Here is a 19,918-nt window from a genome sequence, read left to right as displayed (position 1 = left end):
GGAAAGCTCTGCTCTTACCACTGCTCCACGCAGCCTCTTAGAACACCTCAACACCCTAGGTATTTCTCTGCACAGGAGGAAACTGGGGGCAGCTACTCTAGCAAGCCGAGGAGAAGGGGGCACCCCCAGATGGAGTGGGGTACAGAGGACCAGGAACACAGGTTTTGGGGGGGGTTGCACAGCAGGCCCTACAGCGCTCCCTCCTGCCCCTGCCCCCAGAAGCAGCTGGGCCAGAAAAGCCCTTCATGTGGCACAGAGTTCAACTTTGGAACTCCCTGCCACAGGAGGCAGCTAAGAAAGGCGGCTTTGAAAGGCAAATTAACGGAGGAGTGCGCTGCTCTTGTCTTCAAATCCTGCTTGGGCTGCGCTGGCGAGAGGATGGTGCTGGCAAGTCCAAGCTTGCAGGTTCAATCCCCAAATGGGAGAGGGGGGGGGAGGACCAGGTGATCCCTTTGGGCCTGATCCGGCGGATCCTTTTGATGGTCCGACATCGGAGAAAGCGGGGAACCTCCCAGCCAAAGCAGCCCCCCCGGCCCCCGGCTGACCTCTGGTGCGCTCGTCAATGATCTCCTTGACCTTGGGCTTCTCGGCTGTGCTTTTCCTTGGTTTTTTGGCGGGGGGAGGAGGGGCGTAGGCAGCGGTTTCCGGCTCCACCCACATCTCTGTGTAAACTTCTTTGTAGGGGTTGCGCTCCTCTGCAAGGAAAGAAGGTGGTGAGGGGGGCAAACCCCGAGTGCGAATCTAGCTCCGCGGTCCCTTGGGTGAGGATGCTCCTCTCCTTGCTCTCACCGGGCTTCGGGGTCAGGAACCCCCAGGGTTTGCCTGCCCGCCTGCCCTAGTGCCCCCCCCCCAGCCCCTGCCCCACTTCCTTACCTTCTGGTGGCTCCAGGCCCTTGGGGCCAGAGGGCTGGAAGCCCCCCACCGCCCACTCAATCATCTGCTTGTTCTGGATCTCCACCACTTTGGATGTGTCGGTTTCGTCGTTCTCGGGGCAGGAGGGGAAGATCTTGCCTGACCGGCTGCTGGCCACCTGCGGGGGCAGAAGGGACAGTTCGCTCAGTGGGTAGAGCACCTGCGTGCATGCAGAAGAGACCCTGGTGCAATCCCCGACGGCAGCATCTCCCTGCCTGAAATCCTGGAGAGCGGTTGTTGCCAGTCAGAGCAAACAATACCTCAGTGGGCTCAGCGGTCAGCGCAGGCTGCTCCCTAGGGTCCTAGGGCAGCTGCTTCAGGGTGGGGGTCTGGCTGGCAAAGATACCCCCGCTGCACCCTCTGTTGCGCCCCCCAAACTCTGCAGGGGCGCCTGGGCTTCTTCCCACCTACTTGTAGGTGCATGTGAATCTGCCCCTTTTCTTCCTCTGTGCTTCTGGCACAGATGGATCTGGGGCAGGCGAGGAAGGCTGTGGAGCAGGTGGCCAGGTCCCTTCCCAGCCCCTGAGCTGGTCTGTGGGGCAGCGTGAATGGGGGGGGGGGCTTGTCCTTTTAAAGGCTTCCTTCAAAGGTAAAGGACCCTCAACAGTTAAGTCCAGTCGCAGACGACTCTGGGGTTGCGGTGCCCATCTCGCTTTACAGGCCGAGGGAGCCGGTGTTTGTCCGCAGACAGTTTTTCTGGGTCATGGGGCCAGCAGGACTAAGCCGCTTCTGGCAAAACCAGAGCAGAGCACAGAAACTTAGGGCCCTCGTACTTACAGGACCGCCTTTCCTGGTCTGCCCCGCAGAGGACCTTAAGGTCCCCTCCCCTCCCCTCCCCTTTTTATGAAGATTACCCGCTCTGGGATCCCACAGCTAATTCTCCCTGGTCTCCTCACTGGCCCAAATAGGACTAATTTAGCCAGCTAGCCCTGGTGATCATCTAATGTTTACTGGATGGATTTCCCCCTAAATTGATTTTTGAATTCTGAATTTATTGTTATTCATGTTTTATACTGTATTTTATGCTGATTTTTGTTGCATCAATTAAGTGTTTTAAATTTGTTGTTAGCTGCCCTGAGCCCGGTTTTCTGAACTGGGAAGGGTGGGGTATAAATAAAAATTTATTATTATTACCTTCCCGCTGGAGCAGTACCTATTTATCTACTTGCACTTTGACATGCTTTCGCACTGCTAGGTTGGCAGGAGCTGGGACCGAGCAATGGGAGCTCACTCTGTCGCAGGGATTCAAACCGCTGACCTTCTGATCGGCAAGCCCAAGAGGCTCTGAGGTTTAGACCACAGTGTCACCCACGTCCCTTAGAGGCTTCCTACTTGCCTGCAAACAGGAACCAGGAACGCTGGCCAGGTGGGAGACGCGAACGGGGGTGGGGGGGCCAGAGTCAGGCCTTACCTGCAGCACCTCGTAGATGGCTTTGCGGTACATGGGCTGCTTGCTGTACGTGGCCTGGTGGAAGGCGTTGGAGAAGGAGCTGAGCGGGAGCAGCTTCTCCACGCAGACCTGCCGGAAAGAGAGGAAAATGTCAGAATGAGGGCGGGGTGGAGTTTCTTAGGGTTAGAAAGCAAAGTGGAACTGCGGAACTCCCTGCCACAGGAGTGTTGCAGGAATTTAGGTACAGGTTGGGGGGGGGTTGCCCCTCCAGCAGATATCCTGCACATGCAGCCCGCTACTAAAATCAGTACAATCACTTTTGTGATTTGTCCCCACAAAACACTTCATCACAGTTTCTTCCTATCTATTCAAAGGGCTTCTGCTGCACGATACCAAATGTAAGAATTCACTGATAAATGTATCTCTGTACTGGCTCACTGGGAAAACTTCAGAAATTCATATAGACACTTGAGCTCAGCTCCTCAGCAGCCCCTCTGCCTGGGTGATAATTCCTGGCCTCCTGATACCTGAGTGCCAGACAGGTAGCCCTTCCAGAAATCACAAACCCAGATGAAGACAAAAGGGTGGGATGAACTTGGCTGGGAAACAGGGAAATGTAAAGATCTTTTTTGTTCCACTTGATGGGTGTTTGGTGGAAGGCAAGGGGAACCATGGGGCAGGGTCCAGGATGCTCAGATTCCTGCCACCAGACCTCCCCTTTCATGATGTAACTGTGATGTATGAGTGATGTAGTTTGGGGGGGGTGTAACATGGGGGTTAGCAGCTAATAAAAGTTTGGGTTCTCTTTTGTTGGGGGATTCCATCTTGTTCCACCTGGTGGCAGGGGGGAGTCCTGTGGCGACTGTCTTCAATCAAGACCAAGCCTACTGGCTCCTGTTTTGCTCTGGTATTTCTGGCTGGGGTCCTTGCTTTTTGTCCAAGGAGCCCTCGGATTTCTCCGTTAACAGGGGACAGAGATGGCCCCCAACTCAGATGGCTTCCAAAGAGGACTGGACCAGTTCATGGAAGAGGAGAGGACTCTCGATGGCCGTTTGGTTGCATGGAGGCAGCCATGCTTCTGAATTCTAGGCGCTGAAAATTGCAGGGGGGGAGACTGGGGCTCTTGGGCTTGGGCCCCTGGCCTGATCCTGCAGCCTCTTCTTTCATGCAGGGGACCCTGCCGGCCTCCCAGGGCTCAGGCCACCACCAGCAGGCGCTTCCTGGCCCCTTCGAGTGCCCGCCTGGCTCCCCCCCAGCCCCCCCCCCGGGCCACTCACCACAGAGAACTTCCCGTCGCCAAACCACATCACCCAGCGCGTTCCCTCGGCGGCTCGGCTCCTGCCCGTCATCCACCAGGAGACAATGCGTCCCGGCCACCAGGAGAAGCCCCTCAGCTTCCCCCAGACCAGCTCCCCGATCCCAAAGCCCCGGCCGTCCTGCCGTGGGGAGGAGAAAGAAGAGAGCAAGAGGCCATCAGGCTGAGGACGTCCAGCTCTGTTGCAGAGGTGTGTATTAAATGGAAGGAAGGAAGCAAAGATTGACAGCTGCTTGCCCAGAGTTCGAGAGACAAGAGTTTCCAGAGCGGAATGGCAGACCAAGTTGCTGGGCTATGCAGAGATGGCAAAAATGACCGCGGAAATCAGAAACCAGGAAGATCAAAACTATACTTGAAAGACCACTGTAAACATCTGGACTCTCTAGCAGGTCCTAAATAACTCTTGTAACGTTACACAGGCTTTGGATACAATGGAGAACTGGAAAATTAAGAGTGACTTATAATATGCAGCTGAAGAATTTTGTGTAATTTTTACTATTTGTGATTTTGAGGGTCAACAAATCTGTAAAATCAAATAAAAACTTTTTTTAAAAAAGCAAAGATTGTGAGTCATTAGGTGGGGAGGAAGAGTGTGTGTGTGTGGACTTGTTATATTATTTTATAGGTTCTCGTTGGTGATTTGTTCATCACCTAACATGACTCGTGCTGGACTTGCCACGTTTAGCTTATTTTTCAGTGTCTGGTCTTCTCAAGCTTCTAGACCTCACTTCCACCCTCTCCAGTCTCCCTCCAACCGGCCCCTTGCCATCTCCCACCAGCCAGCATGCGTCTTCCCCAACTCCGTGCCTCCCGTCTTGCATTGCCAGGGGCTGGACTAGATGTCCCCATGGGGTCCCCCCGACTCCACAATTCCGATCCTACGCTGCTCCCAGGATCTTGGCCTCACCTTCCCTAGGGATTTGAGCCTCCTTCCCCTCCGGCTAAGAGCAAACCCTCTCCTGGGCGCTCCCTCTCTCTCAGCCCCATTGTTCCTCCCTGCCAACTCATCCACCCAATGCAAGGTGGGGGGGCACCCTATAGGCACAATCTTCAGCACATGGCTGCATGGGGGGCAGCAGTGGCGGGCTTCTCCCCTTGCAGAGGTGCCCTTGCCGACAGCCTCTGCCCTGCGTGGCTCAGGCCAGCCCCGTCTGGGGGTCAACGTTCAGTGTGGGGAGAGACCCCCCAGGGATGCAGCAGATTGCTAGGGGGCCGGGAGCTCGGGAGGGGGGGAACTCACAGAAGGGCACTGCTCACCTCGTATTCCGGCTCGTCGTCGGCCGACTTGGACATGCCTTTGTCCACAGCCTCGGGCCCCACAGGCTCCGGGGTGGTGGCCACCGTGGGCGAGGCGGGGTCTGTGGGCTGCTGCGAGGCCGGGGGGCTGGCCTCCTCCTCCTTCTGGGGCTCGCTGGGGGGCATCTCCTCCACCGCATTCATCCCGGCAATGACCTTGGCCTTCTTCTCAGCCTGCGGGAGACGGCAGACAAGGTTGGGGCGGCATTCGAGGGAAGGGGCTTCTCTCCCCCCCCCACTTCTGTGGTGCCCACCCTGGAGCACTCACTGCCAGGCAAAGCCCAGCCAGCTCAGGGGGCGCTCCTTCCGAGGACAGAGAGACATTTCGCCAGGAAGGAAGCTCCATCAGAAAAAACTGGCAGGCAGGGCATGCCATTTCAGGGGGCAAAACTTATAGTTTTTGCACATTTCTACAGTGAGAAAATGGGACGCGGGTGGCGCTGTGGGTAAAACCTCAGCGCCTAGGGCTTGCCAATCGCATGGTCGGTGGTTCGAATCCCCGCGGTGGGGTGAGCTCCCGTCTTTCGGTCCTAGCTCCTGCCCACCTAGCAGTTCGAAAGCACTCTTAAGTTCAAGTAGATAAATAGGTACCGCTTTAAAGCGGGAAGGTAAACGGCATTTCCGTGTGCTGCGCTGGTGCTGGCTCGCCAGAGCAGCTTTGTCACGCTGGCCACGTGACCCGGAAGTGTCTCCGGATAGCGCTGGCCCCTGGCCTCTTAAGTGAGTTGGGCGCACAACCCTAGAGTCGGACACGACTGGCCCGTACGGGCAGGGGTACCTTTACCTTTTTACAGTGAGAAAAATATGTTTACGGGTGCAATTATTTTTGCAACTGGAACGCATTTAGCTTGGTAACTCTACGTTTGATGAAGAAGCACATGAACTGCTTTCGGAAAACCAAGTCATTTAACTGCAAGCCCTTGGCAATAATTTATAAGCAACTTTATACATATTTTACTTACCAAGCAATACTAAATTATATTAATTGGACCCAAATATTTTTTGAATTCCCACGCTTCAACTTTTTAGCACCTCTCGTTTTGAGAATTTGAGAGTTGCAAAATTCAGCATGACCTTGTGGGGTGGGGAGGGGTCTTTCAGCTGGGGGGCCTTGCTCCGTAAATGTGGGGCCTGGTTGAGACCACAGCCCCCCCACCCCACGCGCAAGGGGGTCTGCTCCTTCCCCACAGGCTCTGCCAGCCACGCTGAGGCTCGCCAATTCCAGTCCGCAGGCGGCCAGAGAGCTCAATGCCAAACAGTCTCAGCGTAACGGAAACTGCCAAAAGGTTTTGCTTAGGGCAGGATGGAAATCCGCCCTGGAGGTTTCTGACCTGGGCAGCATTTCTAACCCGCAAAGTCGTTTCTCATCTCTCTCTCTGTTTCCCATCACAACCCCCCTGCGGGGCGGGCCACTCAGGAATCCACTGGACAGGTAAGGCGAAACAGAGAGCTGGCTTGCCCAAGATCCCGCTGGGAATCCACCATGCAGGAGGCAGGATCCAAACCCCTGACTCCCAGGCAGGCGCAAGTATATCCCCACATTCTGGTCTCAAACCACATCTGGGGAAGACCAGTTTTTAAGAGCGAAAACGAGCATTTGAGTATTTCTGCCAAATATTTTTAGCAAGTGTCCCCCACATTCAAGGCCTCAAGCAACGGCTCTCTCCAACTACTAAGCAACAGACCGATGGGGGTAAAGGAAGTGGGGGGGATCTCTCTTTGCAGCCCCCAGGAGGAAGCAGGACCTACCACTGCCTCTCTGGAAGGACCGGGGCTCTGAAGGAGCAAAGGGGAGGGCCCTGAGTTCGAGACACAGGCTAATGATGCGTGTCCAAGATTTGGGGGCTCAGGTGGCGGCAACTGTGTGTTGGCAGCGGCTGCTAAGCACCTCAAGGAGAGCACAAAGCAAGCCCCCCCCAGGACGCCCCCACTGAAGGCAACAAGAACTGCTCACCCCAGTCCCACCAATCTGCTTCAGACTACAGAATTGAGATGGACGTAAGCACAGATTTCGCCTTTTCCCACAAGAGCCCAAAACACTCCAGGAAGGAGACAGAAGATGAAATCGCCAAGGGGGGGGGGGCACGCGGGGGCTGCTTCTCACACCCTGAAGCTGACTAGCATCGCAGGCCGGCATCTCCACCAAGTCACCATGAGAGAGGGAAGACCGTCCCCAAGCTGGGACAGGTGAGTTGCCCACCTGATTCCACATTCTGCCTTCCTCCCCCCAAGCGCCTGTCCTGCCTCTCCCTGGGAAGACTGAAGATGAGAGAGTCTCGGGGGGGGGGGGGACCTCCGCTGGCCCCAAGGAGCTGGCGCAGGACAACCTGTTTAGGCAGCCCTCTTTAGGGAAGCTTTTAATGTTTAACAGACCACTGTATTTTAATACTTTGTTGGAAGCCACCCAGAGTGGCTGGGGAAACTCAGCCAGGTGGGCGGGGTATAAATAATAAATTATTGTTATTGTTATTATTATTATTTATTAACCTGCAGGCGGATTATGGCCCCAGGCAACACGGGCTGATGGGAGCTGTGCTGCTAAACATCTGCAGGGAAGCAAGTTCGCCAAGGCTGGCCTGGATCGGAGTCCTGGCCCCCCCAGCACAGGGACTCAGCACCACTGGCATGGCCCCGACTCCCACCTAAGTCAGGATCAAGGTGCCCAGAAGTGGAACCACCCCCCCCCCAGGTCCTCCCATCGCTTACTTCTTTCTGTAACTTTATTGCTTGGCGTTATACTGCTGGAAACCGCTGGGATATGTTTTTATGATGCTGTGGTATTTATACATAAGTTATAAATAAACATCTCCCCCCCACAAGGTCCTTGCCACCCCCCCTCCACGTGGGATCTTTCCCCGACCTCCCTGTCTGGATCTCGCTTTGCACAAATCCACCTGGAAACTAAAGGGACTTTTTGGGTGGGGGGGGAGCACTCAGGCTCACCCCCCCCTTGCCCACCCCAGAAAACTGGCCAACACCCAAGACTCTTCCTCTCTTGAAGAACAACAGGTGGACGGAAACCTCTCCATCCCTTTCCAACGGCTTGGGGCATTTTTGACACAGTTCCGTTTCTGCACATGCTAAAAGCAACCAGCCCACCCCAAATCTGTAGCCCCCGGAGGAAGGATCTGGCCCAAGAGCCACGCCAAGAAAAGGGCAGCGAGGAAGGTGCAGAAATCTGGAGAGCAGCACCCAAGTGAGATCTGGCCGGGTTCTGGCAGAGATGCCAGCGCCCACCATGCCCAGGGCTTGGGTGAGAGTCTGCGTCCAGTCACCAACACAGCTCCCCTCTTTGTATGTCCCCAAAGGCAGGGGCAAGGAGGGGTCTCTCTCTCTCTGGGGCTGCCCCAGATTCCTCAGGCCCCCACCTCCTAGAAACGATCCCCAGCAAGGACTGTGGCAGCCCCCCAAGGAGGCTCCAGAACAGACCCTGGCAGCCTCTTCTGCTGCCCAGAGGGCGGCCAGATCCGCTCACTTGCGCCAGCAGAAGGAAGCCTCACAAGGAGGACCGAGGGCAGAGGAGCGCCTGCAGTTGAAGGATGGAAGTCAGGAGAGGGAAAAGGAATAATAATAATAATAATAATAATAATAATAATAATAATAATTTATTTATTTATTATTATTCTTCACGCGGTGCAGAGTTCAAGCTGCAGAACCAGCGGACCTGGATGGCTTTAGAAAAGGCCAGATTCATGGAAGAGGCCCCCCAGCGTGTGGGATGTAACGTAAGCAGTCAAATACAACATTTCCTGTTTGCCTAGAGTGGACACAGACAGGGGGATGTTTGTCCAGCCAGTCGAACTTCCTGTCACACCTGGTCTGGAGCATCCTACCTTTGCAGGTGACCAGGTAGGTGGGTGTGACCCTTCCAGACCCCACAAAAGGTCCAGACACGCAGACACCTTCCTCTCTTTTGACCTTTAAAGCCCTAAACAGCCTTGGTCCTGTATACCTGAAGGAGCGTCTCCACCCCCATCGTTCTGCCTGGACATTGAGGTCCAGTTCCCTCCCTGCAAGAAGCCAAGTTACAGGGAACCAGACAGAGGGCCTTCTCGGTGGTGGCACCCTCCCTGTGGAACGCCCTCCCATCAGATGTCAAGGAAATAAACAACTATTTGACTTTTAGAAGACATCTGAAGGCAGCCCTGTTCAGGGAAGTTTTTAATGTGTGACATTTTAATGTATTTTTAATCTTTGTTGGAAGCCGGCTAGAGTGGCTGGGGAAACCCAGCCAGATGGGCAGGGTACAAATACTAAATAATAATAATAATAATAATAATAATAATAATAATAATAATATAATTGTTATTCCTTTTCTTCTCTCAGCCAGCAGCATGTGGAATCAGTTCCCATATGGGATGAACTCAAACCCTCTTCTGTAACTCTAAGCTAAAGCCTCTTTGCCTTCAGGGATCCAGCTGTGAACCGAATGAGAGTAAACTTCTTATTATTTTAAAAGAAGGCTGTTGTGTCTTTATTCTTTTAGGAAGGAATCAAAGGGGTCTTACCAGGAATAATAGAACTTAAGAGATTCTAACGAATCTGCAACTAGCAACTGGTATGTAAAGAGGGGAATGTACTCTGCCACAGGTAGGCAACCTAAGGCCCGGAGGATAGATCCGGCCCAATCGCCTTTAAATCCGGCCTGCGGACAGTCCGGGAATCAGTGTGTTTTTACATGAGTAGAATGTGTCCTTTAAAAAAAATGCATCTCTGGGTTATTTGTAGGGCATAGGAATTTGTTCATTCCCCCCCAAAAAAAATAGCCCTGAGGGACAGTGGACCAGCCCCCTGCTGGAAAAGTTTGCTGAGCCCTGTACTCTGCAGTATGAATAACCCCACTAGCATGAGTTAGGAGGGATAATATTTAATCAATATATCCTCTTCTGCTGCCCGCATTCCCCCAGAGGGCTTCCAGGGAAGGAGAGAATAGGGGTGGGTGGGGAGAGGCATTGTTCCCAGGGAATTACGGAATGGTAGGGTTGGGGGGCACCCTGGGGTCATCCAGCCCAACCCCCTGCAATGCAGGAGAAGAGACCAGGGAGATCCGCCGGGTGCCCACTCAATCCCAGGCCCTTCCCTGGGTGTCTTTCCCCGGTGGCTCCATCCCCTGGTCTATGTTTTCAGACATTTTGGTGCCGCTCTGGGCATTGCAGCCGGTCTGACCCGCCTCCGCCTCCTCCTGCCGCTGACGTTGCAGTTTTCTACTTGCATCGATTGACGGCTGACCTATTGCATTTTAATATGTTTCTCTTCACTCTGGGGGGCTCACAAAACTTAATAAAGCCTCGTAGAATTAATTGTCGTTGTTGCTGTCTGTCAAGCAGCCTTGAGAGCTATCGGCATAATGGATGTGTGAATCCCCTCCTGGGTTTTTTTGCTTGGGGGGGGGCTGAATTATTGGGATGTTTTTGTTTTTATTATGTCTCTTGCGCTTTTATATTGTAAACCACCCTGAGACCTGTGGGTTTAGAGCACTATACAAATTATTATTATTATTATTCCTACTGCTGCTGCTGCTGCTGCTGCTGCTGCTACTACTATTATTATTAGTTGCTGCTCCCACCCCAACCTTCCTCTTGCCCCTGCCTCCAAACTAAACAATGCCCCCCACTGGCAGCCCACAAACCTCCCCCACTAAACTCTTTTTTTAAATAGTATTTTTTAAATTAGATTTTCAGATTTTACAAATGCTTTTAAAATACAGCGAGAACCAATCTCTCCTGTCCACAGACTTCCCACCCCCCCTTCTACTACGGTGCTTTTATTCCCTTATAAAGCTGCTACGTTGATTACATTTTATCTGTTAAACACACCAATTCTAAATGGCTAAACTACAAATTCTCCTCCGTTGCTCTATTACATCAAACCCGACAACCATTTTTGTATCACCGTGACATTTTTTTCAAATATTTCACAAAATTCCAAGAATTCCGCCCCCCCCACTTTGTTCTCTAATTTCTCAGAGTCTTGCACCCGCTGAACTCTCTTGACAGCGCAGGAGCAGCACCCTTAACAGCATGTGGCAACCTGGGGAGGGGGGCTTGCTCCTGTGGCCCAAAAGCCTTCATTTCCTCTTCCTGTCCCCTTGCAGGTTGTGGGTTTTTGAGATGGCAAGTCTGCGGGAAGCGGCTGTCTTCATTTGACTGCCTGTCAGTCACTCAGGGAGCCTTTGCGGCTGAAAATTGGGGCGGAAAGCCACTAACAAAATACCGTATTTTTTGCTCTGTAAGACTCACTTTTTCCCTCCTAAAAAGTAAGGGGAAATGTGTGTGCGTCTTATGGAGCGAATGCAGGCTGTGCAGCTATCCCAGAAGCCAGAACAGCAAGAGCGATTCCACTTGCTGTTCTGGCTTCTGGGATTCAGAATTTTTTTTTCTTGTTTCCTCCTCCCAAAACTAGGTGCGTCTTGTGGTCTGGTGCATCTTATAGAGCGAAAAATACGGTAAATAAATGGCCGGGGACGGGGAGGAGAGAGATGCTCAAGGGGAGAGCAGGCTTCTAGAAATGTTCCCATGAGAAACCGGGATCCCAAATCTTAGGGGAAGGGATTCTTGACTGCCCCACATCTCCAGATCAAGATGGGGACACTCTGAGACCAAATGCAATTCAGTAGACAGGGAAGGCACTCACATATTTCCCCTCCTGGTCAAATGGGACATGCAACCCATTGCGGAATTCTGAAGTTCCTTTGCTGGCTTCCCTATCCAAGAATCAGAGAGCTGCAGTGTTGGACGGGACCCCGGGGGGGGGGTCATCTAATCTGGCCCCTGCAGTGCCAGAATCCAAGCTAGAAAACCCGCCCCACACCGCCTTTCCGTGGATATGCTCCTTAACATGTGCTGGCACCTGTGTGTTTCAGGGGTGCCTGTGGGGGTTGCAGGACCTGCAAAGCATTGCCATGGCAGATGATGGCCAGTCATGGTGGCCTGCCAGGCCTTGTGGCACTGGCGAAAGCGGAGACCGCCTGCAAGGCTTTGCCATGGCGCTGTCAGCAGCTTGAGGCCTCGCGGTGGCGCAGGAGACGCCGGCAGAAGCACATCTGGCCTGCAAAGACCCGCCGAGGCCGGCTGCCACAGCTTCTGCCACCACAAGGCCTCAGAGGGCCACCACCACGACTGCTGCCACCTTCCATCACCGCCACGAAGCCTTGCGGAGCGCTGCTACTGCCGCCACTGTTTGTCGCCGCCGTGAGGCTGCGTCAGTCGCCGCTGCTGCCGCCACGTATCGCGGTCACGGCAAGCGGTTTCGGCCACTGCTGCTTCTGCAGCCTGGCAGTCCCAGTTTATTCGTACAGTGGATGCTCGGGTTGCAAATGTGATCCGTGCAGCTGAAGCGTCTGTAATCCAAGGTATGACTGGATTCCCTACAACTCATTGCCGTACTTTGAGATTGTCCTGAATCCCACCACTGGGTAGCCAAGCCCCAAACCTAAAGTCCTGCTGGGATGAATTTTGGCTTGCCTGCTGGCGAAACAGACTGTGTGGCAATTGATAACATTGTCATTTATCCGTTTTAGACCCTTAAGTAGTAGCAGTTGCCAGAACACTGTCCTGCATGGTTCCTTATTTCAGACATTGTGGCAGATTGCAAGATTTAGCTGCTGAAAACATTGCAATGCTTAGCTGGTGATATATTGCAATATTGAAAAGCAGTTATTGCCCAGCCCTTACACACATTGTTATTAGCGATAGACTGCCAGCTTAAATATTACAAAACAATTATCACGATGTGAACTTCAAAGCAGTTTGGGACGATATATCCATATGTCGCCCACCGCTGGTCTGCAGGGTAGTGCCAAAGCCAAAGTCGTGTCTTTTGCTACTGCTCTGTCCCGCCAAACAGCTGATTCAACCGGTAGCGCAGTAGCAAAAGATGCGCCTGAATCACCTCCAGACCCCCTGAATCGCCAGGCTGGGTGAATCAGGTATTTGGCAGGAGAGAGTGCTGGCAAGAGACCCGTCTCCCGCTGCCAGGCTACTCTGCAGACACCCCCCCCCCCATTTACTGGGCAGCAATTTTTATTTTTTGCTGCCCGGTCTGCCTAGACGTTTTGTTTTGGCGCCCACAACCGAGGTCCCAGGAGCCACATGGCTCCTTGCATTCATACCCCAGTTTCTAACACTGAGCAGACCCCCCCCCAAAAAGCAAGAGGAGTAGCTTCCAGTAGCACCCCATAAAACTAACCGTCCCCTGACTAAAGCGGAACACTTGGCGCACCTGGGTAGCCCATAAAGGGGGTAAGGAGCTGCATGCTCCCCACCCCCGCAATTCTCTTATCTGCTGGCCATTTGCACAAGGGAAAGCACTTGCCGGGGGGGGGGGGACGCTCCTGTCCTCGTCTCAGCAATGGTCTCTGCAAGAATACCCTTGGCCAGGAGGACTCAAGGGGGGGGGTTGATGCTCAGAGCACAGCCAATGGTCTTTCTGGGCGTCAGGAAGAAGGAGCCCTGTCCCCCCCAGATGGGGCTTGGGGCTGTGGGGATTTGCCCGTGGGTGGCCCCCCCTTGTCAGTGGCCCCTCGGATGTTTTAAGCCAGGCCACCAACTCATGGAGTCTTCCTAGCTCTTGCTCACGAGGTCCCTCACCCACCTTGCCCTGGCTAACCCACAGGAAGGAGACATGGGTTCTGTGTGGCATGGGGGGGGCGCACTCAGAATCTGGGGGGTGGGCTCTGAGTTCCAGGATTCGCCTTACCCTCTCCCCTGCAAGCAAACAGACTTCCAGGCTGAACTTACTGCTTCCTTTCAAAGGTTCCTAAAAGCACAGAGACCAAACTAAGAGCCAGAGTCCCACCATGGCCCACCCAACTAGTGAGGGGTCTGGGATGGGGGGGGGGAAGGGGGGGACCACACAGCTCTGCTTTCCAGGGAAACTGCTCAGAGAGTGAAGCTCTCCTGAGAAGATCTCTGCAGGATCAGGCCAGCGGCCCATGCAATCAGCATCTTGCTCAAATACTACTGCTCAATAAGTGTTTAACGGTTGCTGTATTTGTTTAAAACCCGATAAAACTGGTTTCTTTTATAGGAAAGATACCCTATCTAAAAACCTGCAAATTTCCACCCAGAGCCCTCCCCTCCTCCATGAATTTCTCCAGTCCTCTTTTGAAGTCCCCCAAGTTGGGGTCCGCATTTCCCAGAAAGAAACAGAAGAGATGGTGAGCTCACTATGATCACAAGTTTTATTCATTGCAATGTGGAATTTATCCCGCATCTCTATCTTTATCTTGTCTGGATTTATTTACACGTCTAGCAACAAAATGTGCCGTTTAGCAAAGGTCCGTGTCTCTCTGCCGTCTGCTTTGGGCTCTGAGGAAAAGTGGCACTGGATAAACTAAACTTTAAAAAGTGTCCGGGAACCTCTGGGGGGCCGGAGTTGCAGCACAGATTGGTGGGCAAGGAAAGGGGGCTTCGGGGGGAGAAGAGGAAGCCCCCCACCCGGACAGACGGAGCAGGAAGCAGGCCGAGCCCTGATGTTTGGCAAACTCTTGGGAAGCAAAGCCCAGCGGGGGGGGGGGGGGGAGGAACAAAATGGCTTTCTCAGTTGAACAGAATCGGAGTCTGAATCGGGAGGAGGAGGGGGAGGAGGAAAGGGCAACCTTGCTGGACAAATTCTTCCTGGCGCTTTAAAGGGACCGAATGGGGAAAGCCAGCTCTGGATTCGAATTCTGATCCAGACTTGGCCAAGTTCTGCTCACTTTTCTTTCCTGGGCACCAGCTGTGCAGAGTCCAGCTTCTGCCCCCCCAAAAAGGGGCAGATCTCGTGAGCCAGCTGCATGCTGCCCCCAGCCCCTTCTTCCTTTGGGGGGGCTGTTAAGAAAGGGGTGCTTTGTTCTCTCCCCCCTGCAACCTTCGAGGTCCGTTCAGGCCTATTCAACCCGCCCGCCTGCGCCTTCCGCCCCCCCCCAGCTTCCTTCCCCTTCTACCCCCCCCCAAAAAAAACTTCTGCTTCGGGACAAACATCTCAGAGGCAGGAGGATGCTCAGAGGTTGCTTGCCTGGGAAACGGGGTGGGGGGTCCGCTTGCTCTTTCCTCCCCCCAGGCAGGGACCAGGCATGGGATTTTTTTGGGGGGGGGGATGCACTATCTGGAAAAGTGCCGGGGCGGACAGGGGCAAAAGGGAGGGCTGACAGCTGCAGCGCGGAAGGGCCCATCCTGCGCCCCCCACCCTGAATGGGGACCCCGAGGGAGCTTGGGGGGCAGCCCCCGCACGGCCCCCTCCCCAAAACTTCTACCGAGAGCGCAGCAAACGGGAGGGGACGAGAGATAATCCCCCCTCGCCCCCAAACAAGAGCAAAACTTTTCAGGCGGGAGCCTCCCCCCCCCAGCCCCGCTGTCCCGCCTCTGGCGAATTGGGGAGGGGGGGTCCACCTTTGCAAAACGGCAAGTTACTCCTCTCCCTTTCCCTTACTCTCCCCCCGCGCCGTCCCTTCTCTTTGCAAATCGATCCCGGGGGGGGGGGATGGCGCGCTCCCTCGCCGCCTTCTGCACGCACAGACCCCCCCGCACGGAGTGGAGGGGGAAGGAAAAAACACCACCACCCCCCCGATCGCGCGCGTGCACTCCGTGCAAATTTGCTCGGGGGGGATCTGGGGGTGCAAAGCGGCCGACCCCCCCCCCGCGGCCGCCCCGGCGCCCCTCCGTACCTGCCCGCATGTCCCGCCGCTGCAGCATCCGCGGAGCCGCCGAGGGGGCGGGGGCGGGAGGAGGGAGGGAGGGAGGAGGGAGGGCTTTGGGGGCGGGGAGGGGGCGCGGGGGGGGAGGGGGCCGCGCCGCCAATGTTCTTTGTCTGGGAAACTCCGGGACACGTGACGCGGGGCGCCGCTCCTGGTTGGCCGCGAGCGATGGAAACGGGGGGGGGGGGGAGAGAGAGAGAGAGAGAGAGAGAGAGAGAGGTGCGGGGGGGGGGCTTGTCGGGTTTGCAAGGCTGGTCTGGCGGGGGGGGGGCGCCTCTGCAATTGCACGACTGCAGAGAACAGATGGGGGGGTCCCCAAAGTTGCAAAGATCCGGGGTTGTTGGGGTTTTTTTTGCTGGGGGGGGGGGAGAGGTCGAGCACCGCTTTCCTGCTTCCCGATCCGGATTCCGGTCCGGGCACGTTCACACGCCCCACTCCGGATCGCGCGGGGCTTCCTGATGTCTCGGGGGGGGGGGTCGTCTGCTCCGACTGAAAATGCAACGAGGCACCATCCCCCCCCCCCCCGCCAAAGAAAAAGCGCGCACGTACAGGAGCACCGCGGTGTCTCCAACGTCAGCCGGAGACTGGAGCCGCCCCCGAACCTATTGGCGCGCAGAGCGCAGGGGCAGCGATCCTGGCTCCTTGCGCGCCTCCAAAAGACAGGAAGGGGGCACGCAGCATTTGCGCGGGGTTTCAATGAGAAATAAATGGGGGTGTCTCTATTTTTTTGCAGCCGGGGCACTGGAACCCCCCAGCCCCCCGGAAAGGGGTCACGAAACCCCGTCGGCGGCTTGCGCTTCTGCGCTGCTTGGCGAAATCTGGATCCGACCCTTGCGGGGACTTTGGGGAAACCACAAACCTTAACTTTCTTCCTCGGAAGCTGCCCTGGAACACGCGTTGGGACAGACGCTCTCCAAGAGATGCCCCCCACTACCAAAGATGCCGCTCGGGACACGTGTCGGCTCGCGGGCAGGACCCCCAGCCCAGCCCCTGCCCTGCAAGCGAATTCCCTGCCTGGGAGGGGCAGAATCGCAGTTTTCAGGGAGTGGCTCCGAGGGGGCCATTTGCGCGACCCAGAAGCAGCAGATCCGGCCGGCGCGGGGGGGGGGGGGGGCTCCCGCGACTGGGAAGGATGCGCGGAGTCCCGAACCGACACGACGACGGAGCCACAACTCTGCAACCATCATTCACACGCACAGAGGCCTCTCTTCCCTCGCACTCAATGGCACTTGAAATCAGACCCGGTTGGTTTCACTGACCACGTGCCCGGGGTTGGACTAGATGACCCTTGGAACCCCTGCCAAGCCTACCATTCTGCGATCGGGGGGCAATCTCTCGGGATCAGGCCCATGGAATGGGAAGGCCCTGCCCGCTGGTGGCAGGCGGATCTGGCTCCCTAAAGCACTTTTCCTCCCTTGCAGCCTTAAAGCTCTCCATCCAAAAAAGTCAACATGCTGTTCTCTGGACCCCCGGACCCCCACCTGCGTCTATAGCCCCCCTCCCGTTTGCACCCCCTCTGCAACAAAGGGGGAGTTCACACAGCAGAATTTAAAAGAGGGCTCCCTCTCTTTTAAAATAAGTAAAAGAGGGAGCAACAGGAGTTGGGTACATCTCCTGTTGCTGTATTTCAATTATTTTAAAGTGTCTCAAAAAACACTTAAGTGGCGTACAGCCAAATATAGACTGTAATTATTATTATTAACAACAACAACATCATCATATCCAAAGGATGCAATCGAAAACCGAACATGCAGAACTGGCAGCTACAGGATACATTAATTAAAAAGAACCCAAGGTTAAAAGTGGGGGACTATCTGCAAAACTGAGAAACTGAATCCCACTCAGGAGACCCACCGGAATTCAGTTTGCCCATTGACTTCAATGGGTCGGCTGAGCAGGACGGAGCGGGACTCAGTCCAGGAGTATCAAGGAAAGGCGTAACGGGAGCGTCCCTATAACCCAGACCAGAGAAGTTTGCCCACCTGACCCTGAAATGCAACTGGCACACTCAGAGCACAACCCAAAACCATGCCAGCAGTAAGGAAAGTGAATCTGGGGACCAGTTTACAACCCCCCCCCCCAAACACAGACACATTCTAGGCAAATCCAACAGATGCCACCCTGACCTTAGTCCAGGAACCGGGGACCAAGACATGGCTCCTGACCATCACCATATCTTAGCCTGAGATTCCCCTGGCAACCCAACCTGGTCCCCCCCCCGCCAGATGTTTCGGACCACAACACAGCTGCGGTGTCTTAAGTTGTTGCAGAATCTGGAGGGCATCTGGTATGGGGAGGCGCTGCTGGATGGCAGGACCCCAAGAGGGAGACAGGGTTTGGCCACAGAAGTGACCCCACTGAAACAGGGAGAGGGGTGGCCAGTGGCCAAGGCTGGCAAAAGGTCAAAAGGAGCAGGGAGGCAGCCTAGGGCCCCTTGGCCCCAGAGTCTGGAGGTCCCCCTGGCGGGCACATTCTGCACATTGATTCCCAGTGCAGCAGACTGGGAACATAAGAGGCGGCTGGATGAGGCCCAAAGGAGCCTGTCCGGTCTCCGAAGTGGCCAAACAGTGGGAAACTGGCAAGCGGAACCTGAACCCCAAATCCTTCTCCCCTCCTGCCGTTTCCAGGCCCTCGGGTGTCTGGCTGGGAACCCAAAGTCTGACAGGGGGTTGGACTGGATGACCCTCCCCACTTACAATTCCGTAGCCCCCTCCTGCAGGAATCTGTCCCCTTGCACTCAAGGCCAGCCCAGCCTTTGCCTCTGGAAAACCTCTGTTACCTGGTGGCTGCGCAGAGAGCCAGCTCCTGTCTGAAGGCGGCAAGTGGGGGCAAGCAAGAGGCAGCCCCAGAACCGCCCCCCCCCTCACCATGCGTCTCTGTCCCCAGGGTGCTCCCCCCCCCACAAAAACACCCCACAAAGGGAGTCTGCAAAGCGCTCTCTCGCTCTTTTTGCTTCTCCCTTCAGGGCAGATTCTGTTGCAGCTTGCCCACCTCATTCCATGGGGAGAGGGGGGGAGCCAAGAGGATCCCATTCCTGGGGGGCGGGGGGGAGGGTTGGAGCAGGGACAGTGTGCTGGGGAGTGGCTAGACACTTGCTTGGCATGCAGAACGACCCAGGTTCCTGTCCCCAAGAGCGTCTCAGGGCTGGGACTGCCCCCTTCCCAAAATCCTGAACAGCCACCGCTGCCTCTACAGAGGCCTCCCGCCCACCTGAGAAACACTGCAACTAGTCCTGTCCCTTCCTGCGCCCCCCCAAAAAAAGAACTGTGATTTTAAAATGCATCTGGATTTTTAGCACACTCAGGAATGCAAAGTTTTGTGTCTCTTTTGAAGGAAGGAAGGGGTACTTCTGCCTTTCCCATTCCAGCGCATTTTGTGCCCCCCCCCAAATATCACATGGCAGGAGACTTGCTGCAGGGCAAGACCCCCAAATCCCCAGACCCTCCAGAGACGCCACTGGCCGTCCCTCAAGCCCAGAGAGACCAGCCCAGAATGCTGACCAGCCTCTCACTTCCGACTTGCAAGGAATTCCTGCTCCATCCAGGGCCTCATTGGTCATTTAACCAACGTCCAGCGATAGACGAGAGCAGGAGAAACAGCACATGCCATGACTTCTCCTGTCCTCTGCCACTTCAGAACCCAGCTGTCCTGGGTTCAAATGCTCCTCCGTCTCGTATCTCCCTGCACACTGAAATCTAGCAAGTCAGGGGAAGGCCGCTTTCGCCACACATGCCAGCTCTCTACATGCCAGGAAGTAGCAAAGCACCTCTGGCCTGCAGACCAAAGCAGAGTGACCCCCCCCCCAGTCACCAATACAGACCTCTGTACATTAACTCCTTGCTATCCCTGCCGCTGTCCAATCTGTGCTGCTCTCGGTTGAACAGAGCCTCCTTTTAACGCCGGGGGCACAAACAGGGCAGCCTTTTCCATGTGTGCCCTCCCAAGCCTTCTGAAGGAAAGCCCATGCGCAATGGTGGGGGAGATCAGAAGGGCCATGCGCCCCAGTGGTTAGAGCACCTGCAGGCCCCAGAAGACTCTAAAGGGATGGGGAAAGGGACCGCCTGCCATGCAGGAGAGAGACCTGGGCAAGGTGGATGAAGAACCAGGCCTGGCCAAGCCGCAATTCTTCAGCTGCAATTCCTGCGTGGCAGGGGGTCAGACTAGGTGACTCTGGGTGTCCCTTCCAACTCTGCCATTTTGTGATACCTGCTGGCCTGTCCTTTTCACCGGCAGAGGAGCAGCCGTGCAGGGGAGTGCCTGTCGCCCCCCTGCACGCTCCTCCTTTCTCCCCCACTGGCTGCTCCCTGCCCTCCCTCACCCCTAGAGCCCT

The 19,918-nt window shown here is 55.3% G+C and overlaps 1 protein-coding gene across 5 annotated transcripts in view; it reads right to left on the bottom strand.

Moving 5' to 3' along the window:
• DNMT3A (DNA methyltransferase 3 alpha) overlaps positions 1–19,918 on the bottom strand; it is an 88,204-nt gene that overhangs the window by 17,085 nt on the left and 51,201 nt on the right. For all 5 annotated transcript variants that reach the window (XM_083733204.1, XM_083733206.1, XM_083733208.1 and 2 more), the window contains 5 exons: positions 4,875–5,087; positions 3,580–3,738; positions 2,324–2,431; positions 874–1,030; positions 546–695 (listed from right to left, as the gene is read on the bottom strand). In XM_083733204.1, coding sequence (XP_083589330.1) covers positions 546–695; positions 874–1,030; positions 2,324–2,431; positions 3,580–3,738; positions 4,875–5,087 — 787 coding nt within the window. The remainder of the gene's footprint in view (positions 1–545; positions 696–873; positions 1,031–2,323; positions 2,432–3,579; positions 3,739–4,874; positions 5,088–19,918) is intronic.

This window comes from Podarcis gaigeae (genome assembly GCF_964106915.1).
Source record: "Podarcis gaigeae genome assembly, chromosome: 3".
Lineage (NCBI taxonomy): Eukaryota > Metazoa > Chordata > Lepidosauria > Squamata > Lacertidae > Podarcis > Podarcis gaigeae.
The sequence above is the reverse complement of the archived record's forward strand: the minus strand, read 5'-3'. Positions and strand labels throughout refer to the sequence as shown.